This window comes from Sceloporus occidentalis, unplaced genomic scaffold (genome assembly GCF_023333645.1).
Source record: "Sceloporus occidentalis isolate IW3139 unplaced genomic scaffold, rSceOcc1.0.p SCAF_1, whole genome shotgun sequence".
In the NCBI taxonomy this organism is placed as follows: Eukaryota; Metazoa; Chordata; class Lepidosauria; order Squamata; family Phrynosomatidae; genus Sceloporus; species Sceloporus occidentalis.
Window position 1 is genome coordinate 80,718,653 of NW_028316981.1, and position 7,815 is coordinate 80,726,467.

Consider the following 7,815-nt stretch of genomic DNA (forward strand, 5'->3'; position numbering starts at 1 on the left):
AAGAATGGTGAAAGGTGGACTCCCCACCCCACCACCATTAACAACCACTTTTTCAAAACAGTGTTACGAGAATGGAATGGTGATTATAACACCTGTTGATAACTGTGAAGGAACACTCTAGGTTAATTAGTCCAGAATCAAAGTGGCAGATTAGCAAGGGATTGGGAGAACAACACTCCCTGGGACATGCATTGAAAACTGGAAGGGGGACGCTTTTCATGTGGGAATGCTTTAACTCCTGTGCTTTATGCCCTGCAATTAGGATGGCTGAAGCAAGGGATATAATCATCAGCAGACATGTGAAAGAATGGTCCTAATTCTGTTGATGATGGGAACTGATCTGGAATAAAAAGGTGTGAACTTCTGAATGGTGTAGACAGTTTCTCTGCTTTTTTCACAGAGAACTCTTGAGCCAGTCCAGGCTCTGCTGTTTCTTCCTTTCCTCCTGTACTTTTATAACAGGAGAGGTCAAAGGGAGAGAAAATTCTAGCTGATTCTGCTGGTGGTTGTTTTAAAGAAAGGACAGAAGGTCTGCATGGTGCAGGCCCAGCAAAACTGTTCTTCTGTTTGCCAGAACGAACTGAGATGGCAACCCAAAACACAGGGCCCTGTCCAGCAAAGGAAAGCTTTATTAAAATTCACCCTGTAATTTGGATGCTTCCTTTCACCCACCTCAAAAACCCATTAAGTTAAATGCAGTACATCTTTGACATTTCTCATAATGTTCTCTCTGCCCCCTCCTGTCTAAGAGCACTAAGGCTTTCCAAGGCTTCTCAAGCTATTCACACTGTCCTAGTGGATGGAAACAGCTCTTGGCTGCAACCTTTCTTCTGAACATTGCTTGTCTTTCTGTGGCATGGAAAAGGGGAGCTCTTGGGCCACATCTAGAAACAACACACCTTGTCCAGCCTCCAGACACTAGGTATGCTCTAGGCGAGCCTACTCCAGTTCAAAGATGCTGATACAATGCACACAAAGGATCACTGAGCTTTGAAACTAGGCCATAGGTAACAAATGCTCCTTTGATTTTCTTTCCTTCTCAGATGTTGTCTGACTGGCTGTGAGAGCTTTGGGGGCAATGTCTCTTTGTTTTTTTGCTGTGCTCATGTACAGGAGAGTCCTTGGTTCACAGCTGGTTCTCTAAGTAAATACTGTACTACAATAACCATTCCATCATAATAAGAACATTTGGAGACAAGGTAGTTGGGCTTAGGATCTTTCTCTCAACACTCAATCCTTTGCTTTCCCACAACTACTTAAAGCAGATTCCCCCTACTACATGCTGCTCTATGACCACAGACAAGCAAAAGAGTATCATCTTTCAGTGGGTGAATGGGAGTAGATGTTCATTCCTGTTCTGCCTGCCTACCTGGGAAGGTAAGAAGTCTGTGTGGGACTTCTCTTTTCTGCTTCCATTCTCCAAGGCTGTATACCTGGTCCTCTTCCCCATGTTTATCTTCACAATAATCCTATCAGCTTGTTTTGGCTGAGAAACAATGACTGGTCTATTTGCCATGGGACTGCTGCCTCCCCAAACTGGCTGCCCTCCATATGCTTTGGACTACAACTCCCTTCAGCACTAGTCAGCATGGCCTTGGTGGGAGTTGTCCAAAGTGTGTGAAGAGTGTCCAGTTGGGGAAGGCTGGATGAAAATCAGAAAATGCAGAACGGGCCCCAAAGCAGTTTCCTGAACCTCACCAGACATCATGTTTTTGTTTGTTTGTTTGATTATGTGTCAGGGCTTATTAAGGGTTGTGACTTTCTTCAGAACAGATCAAAAATGGCCAAGAGAATGCTAGCTCCTTTCACATAGGAAGATGACACCTCTGCAGAATTCTTGTGGAGTACAAATGGAGCGCCCTTTTGTTTTGATTTGATTTTGACATTTGCAGCTGGCAAACCTACCCTTTTCTTCTGTCTGTCAAATGAAATGGGATGTTGTTTCTCCTTGCTTAATATGTCCCCTACCTTAAGGAAATGGGGGGGGGGGGAGGGAGAGGACGCAAAGGAAGGGGAGGGATGGTCTCCAGGCTCCATCTGGGTGCCAATTGAGCAGATAGTGTCTTGTTCCATCTGACTACTGGCAGGCAGGCAGGACAAATGGGGCTTAATCAAGAAACATTCCAGTAATATGCCAATTGAATTACAGGATCCAGTTTTCTTCCCTCTCCCCATCCGCAGCCAAGCTCCTGCATCCCACCACCGACAGAGCTCAAAGGCATCCTTTGTCTTCAGCTATTGCTTTAACTCTCCTCAGGGATGGCCAAGCAGATTTTGACCATGTGTCCAGCAGTGCCCCCTTCCCCCAAGGCCACAACACTTTCATGTTCAGCATGAACACATCTCCACTTTCCCCTCCAATACCCTTTAACTAACACATCAAAGGAACAGGGCAGTCCAAGGGAGACAAATGGGAGAGATTCTCTTCAGTACTTGCCTGGGGATGAAGTAAGGAGATAATAATTTATTTTTGTGACTGTGCAGAGAAGGCACTACATCCCATCTGAACTTGAAAAATAAACAGGGTCAGCTCTAGTTAGTACTTGGTTAGGAGACTGCCAAAGAATACCAGGTGCTGTAGGTTATATTTCAGAGCATGGAACTGGCAAAACCGCCTTGGAGTAATCCTTGGGTAAGAAAACCACCTGAAATCCATGGGATCACCATCAGTTGATCCATTCAGCCCTCCTCAAATTTTTGTCTCATGGTTTTCTCAAATACTGGCTCTGTAAGACTCACAGTTTTAGTATCTATGACTTTCCATTGCTGATCTCAGTGCCATATCCCCTTTCTCAGGTCTGCAAGTCAAAAGTGAAAATGGGGTTCTCAGGGAGTTAGGCAGCCCCATCCCCACAAATACATGCCTACAAGATGGTACTATACCTCTGCACATTGATCAAAAATAAAGGCCATTCTTTGTACAGCCTGTTACAGTAAAAACAACCAAGTCCTGTGGAAGCTTAAACACTAACAAATCTATCACAGCACAAGCTTTCATGGATTACAGCCCATTTCTTCAGACCCATAAGTCAGCAAGTGATTTGAAGACACATACTACTACTAGGGAATAACAAAGCATACTGTTGCACCTTAAGAAGTAGCAAATTAATCACAGCATGGACTTTTTGTTGGCTATAGTCCCCTTCATCAGAGCTACAAGTTATACACACAGGAAAAGTGATTGTGGTGGGGTAGAGGAAGGGATTGTGGACAATAAGACAACCAGAAACAAAGTGCAGAAAGTATTGATAATGGCAACAGTATTGTTCTTAACATTTCATAAGTTTGAGGAAATGGGCTGCAGTCCATGCCAGTTTGTGCTAGACTTTAAGGTTCCACAAGACTTGGTTGGTTTCCCTGCAAAATGGACAAAGGCAATCTGAGACAGAAGGACATTTGTGAGCTTCACAGGGAGAGAGCTGGGGAAGTCAGGGTGGCAAGGAATGGGGATCAGGAGGAATTAGTCAAGTGACTTTGCAAAGTTTGTTCCAATTCCCACAATTTGCCCAGTTATGCCTGGCACTGCGACTCAGAGAATAACACAATAACATGAGTTGGGAGGAGGGAACAATTGGCCTTTCCTTTTGTGGATTGGGAAGAACATGGAACAAGTGGGCTGAAATGGGAAATAGTCTCCCCCCTCCCAGCCAAGTGCAAATAGGTCACATTTGGCCAGGCATCATGTCCTCCCTCTGCTTAGGCCCCATCCATTGCCCATAGGCAGTGGGACACTATCCCTCTTTGGCAAGGAACTTCACCCCTCCATGGGCCCCCTTTAGTGCTTGTGCCTCTGGGCTGGCAGACTTGCCCCCTGCTTGGCTTGAGAGCTGGCCAGCTCCCCACAGGCTGGCACTGAGAGCAGTGGGAAGGGGAGGGAATGACAAAAAAAAGTATCCAGTCCTGCTGCCAGGTCCAAGTCCTCCTCCTTCAAAGAAGCCCATGGTATGTGTGGGCTTCAAAATAATCACAGAACTGCTGTAAAATGAGGAGAGTATGCAGCTCTGTGTGTGTGTGGCTGTTGTGTAGAGAGAGCATGTTCCTTATTGCCAGATGTTCTCTGCCCATGTACAGAAGAAATTAATGACTCCATGGCATGCAAATATTAGCCATGGGGGTCTGGAGGCATGCTACCAAGTGAGGGGTCCACTTGCACTGGAAGCATTGGAGTTTCCATGTCGAAATGTGAATATATGTATTGCTAAGGTAACCCCTGTGTATCTGTGTGAACATCTTTATGTGTAGTTTGCTTATGTTTCAGATGCTTTGGGGATGTTTGAGTTCAGTCCCTATAAGAGACACTTTCAATCCTCAAGAGAGCCTACCAAGTGAGGGTGCATGCGTGTGTGTATGTATGTGTCTCTTTGGTGCATTATGACGGAGTGACTGGGATTGTAGCTTGGAAATCCTTCAGCTAGTGTGTCTCTAAGAGCAAATCCTAAGACACCTGTGTGCTAGACTAGTTTTTCTGGGACCATGATATAAAAAGAGTAACGGGGAAAAGGCCACCCTGTTCCAGTTCTGTGCTCTGCCACTGACCTGCCAGATGACCTTGGCGAAGTCTCTAAGGCTTTGGGCCTCAGTCCACCACATCAGTTCAGGGAATGAATGCCCTACCATGCTTGCCTCCCAGGTGACCGCATGGCTTATTTCTTCAAGGCTCAGATGCTGCTGCGATCTTTAAACTGCTTCTGAGCCTAGCCAGGCCGTGGAGAGTAGATGGGTGTGATTGTTGGTGAGGAATGAGGAACACTTATCAGCCAGCTCTCTGAAGACCCCCCTGTCAACTTGATCATGCCCATGCTCACATGCCAGTTGGCAATACCCATCTGCACTCAGGATTCCTCTCTTTGGCACACAGTTGGTCAGATACAAGCCATGCTGCCAGGCTCCTGTCAAAACTTCACCTTGGGGTGCCCACCATACAGGGATCCAGGGCTACTCAGGTGAAACTTATGCACTCCTAATCCTTTCCTCCTAACAGCAGCTTTCCTTGCCAGCTGCTGGAGACAACCACCTTCTTAGCTGTCCAGCGCTCACTTCAGTCTTGTTCACCTGCAGAGATTCCTGGTCCTCTCAGGGAGGCTCAGCCCAGTCCTGCCCAGTCTAGTCCAGCCCAGGCAATCTCTGCTTTGCATCTTTCCTAAGAAGACTTCCAATCGCCTTGCAAAAATTGCCGTTGGTCAGATCTGGGAGAGACAGGGAGACAGGACTCCAGGAGGGTATTCTAAACATCCAGGAGACACGTGTATGTGTGTGTGTGTGAGAGAGAGCGAGGGGGGGGGGAATGCAGCCCCATCTACCCCAACAGCTCTTTTGTCGGACTCAGTCAGAGAACAGGTGATTTGGGCAGACACGGCCAAGCGATCCCTCAAAACAGAGTTCTGGAGCAGAGTGGGCTCCTCTGGGGCAGCAAGAACCGCCCCGGAGCATCCTCTCCCCGGGCAATGCCAAGGCAGAAGGGAGAGGGAGCAGAGGGGGCACTGCACATGGCATTTAGCCCCGTAATTCCTTCAAGGGGGCTGCGACCAGGCTGGGAGGTTTGCTGCCAACCCTTGGTGATGGCGATAGTGGGACACACATTCCCTCGGAGGGCGGTGGAGTCTCCTTCCTTGGAGGTCTTGAAACAGAGGCTGGATGGCCAACTGTCCCGGGGTGTGTGTGTGTGTTTTGACTGTGAGCTCCTGTATGGCAGGATGGGGTTGGACTGGATGGCCCCTGGGTTCTCTTCCAATGATTCTATGCTTCTAAGACCTCCCTCTGGAGCCCAGGGACCCCGCAGACGTCTCAAGCCGCTTCGCCACAAGCCTAGGAAAACAACTCTGGAGGGAGGAGGAGGAGACGACGGCACTCTCTGCCACAAGAAGCCTCCGCGCCTTCGCCCTCCGGGACCCTCCGAAGCCCTGGGCCCTCCCCGCCCCCTCCCGTCCAAGCCCCGGCAAGGAAGGCGCAAGAAGGTGACTCACCGTTGGGAGGAATGTGGCTGGTGAGGAGGGTGCCGGCCAGCAGGACATGCCACAGCCCCGTGCCCAGGCGGGCACCGGCCCCCATCCGCTGCCATAGAGCCATGCCAGGGGGCAGGAGCGGGGCTCGAAAGGGAGGAAAAGCGGCGTCGCGAACGGAGGCGCAGAGAGGGAGGCTCTGGTCCCAGTTGGAGTGCTGCCTCTGCAAGGAGTCAGGGCGCCCCCTCGGGTCCCCTCAGCACCGCAGCGGGCCCCGGGCCCTCCGCAGCAGCCCCCATCTGCCCCCTCCGCCGCCGCCGATGCTCCTGCTCCCGCCACCGCCTCCGCCGATGCTGCTCATGGCCCGACGGAGCCGACCCAGGGAGAGTGGAGTCGGGGAGGCAGCAGGCGAGGGGCCACCGGGGCAACAGCGGGTGTGCAAGTGTGTGTGCGTGTGTGTGCCAGGGAGGGAGGGAGGGAGCCAGCCCCTCCGCCGCCCGGTCCTCCTCGGCGGGTGTCAGCCGCTGCCTCCTTCCCGGGGCTCTCGGCGTCGAGCACCTTGTGGTCCTCCGCCGCGGCAGCAATGCAGAAAGCGAGAGAGACAGAGAGAGAGAGAGAAAGAGAGAAGAAAGGAGACTACGAGGGCCCGCAAAACCCGGACTGGAATCCTCCTCCGCCGCCGCCGCCGGAAGGGACGGAGCAACAGCTGGTTCCAGCAGACGAGTGGCAGCAGCAGCAAGGCTCCAGAGAGGCAGCAAACCAAGCCTCCGCTGGGAAGGAAGGAGGAGAAGCAGGAGGGGGAGAAGGAGCCCAGAGCCCCCTTCTTCTGCTTTCTCCGCCTCTGTCCGCACCGCCAGCCCGCCCAGACACGTCCTCCTTTTCCAGGACTATATGTCCTACATTTCAGCCTCCTGCCCAGGAGCCGTTCTGGAAGGTCCTCCATTCTGAGCATCACTAAGAAGCATGGATTTATAGTCATATGAAGTGTTTTTAGCTTTTCTTTGGTCATGTCTCTCCATTTCCCTTTTCCGGGACTATGTCCTCCATTTCCGCCTTCTGTCCGGGACTAGGCATGCCTACATGTCCTCCATCTGGAGCGTCACTAAGAAGCGTGGGTTTAATATTTCTAGGAGTGCTTTTAGTCATGTCTCTCCGTTTTCCTCGAATGTCCTACATTTGAGGGTGCCTTGTCCTCCTTTGCAGTGAGGACTCCTGGTCATCCTCCTGAGCCCTCCAGGACTCGGGCTTTGGGAAAGAGGAGGAGGAGGAGGAGGAGGAGAGGAAAGGGCGGGGGAGAGCGTGGCTGTGGGGCTTGAGAGGGGGCCGTCGTGTGGGTCTGGCGGCGCCCCCTTTTCCCACAGAGGGAGGGGCGGAGGAGGAGGGGGGGAGAACCAGGGATGGAAGAAAGGGGCTCCACTCAAGTGCCTCCTCAGCAGTTCTGTGGAACTCCCCCTCCAGCCTCTCTTCCCCGTTCTCTTCCCCAGAAGGAGCCCCACAGCCGCCCTTCCTCTCCCGCTCTGGGATTTCAAGCCCGAGAGATCCACAGGTGGCAAGAGGGGACCCGAGGAGAGCCCGGTCTGTCTGTCTCTCTCTCTCCCCCCTCAGAAGGCAGCCAAGAGTTGGTGAGCTGCATTCCCGCCCTTTCCCCCTGCTGCCCTGAGACGAGGGGGCAAAAAACACACGACTCTTCCATCCCTCAGCCTCCAAGGAGTTCACAGCAATGCCTCAGAAGACCCCTCTCCCCTCTCAGGGGTTTTAAAAAACCCTCTGGCTCCTCATTCACACAGCGAGGGGGGGAGTCAGTATTTTTGGGGGGGACCAGGGTTGGAAGAAAGGGGCTCCCCTCAAGTGCCCCCTCAGCCTTGGTCCCCTTTGC

At 51.6% G+C, this 7,815-nt stretch overlaps 1 protein-coding gene across 2 annotated transcripts in view; it reads right to left on the reverse strand.

Moving 5' to 3' along the window:
* The window catches only part of UNC5A (unc-5 netrin receptor A), a 149,057-nt gene extending 142,862 nt beyond the window's left edge, over positions 1–6,195 (reverse strand). The window contains exon 1 of one of the 2 annotated variants that reach the window (XM_089527309.1): positions 5,964–6,195. In XM_089527309.1, the coding sequence (XP_089383435.1) occupies positions 5,964–6,066 (103 nt within the window). In that variant the 5' untranslated portion in view covers positions 6,067–6,195. The remainder of the gene's footprint in view (positions 1–5,963) is intronic. The other variant, XM_089527299.1, reaches the window with a different exon arrangement.
* Positions 6,196–7,815: the final 1,620 nt, after the last annotated feature.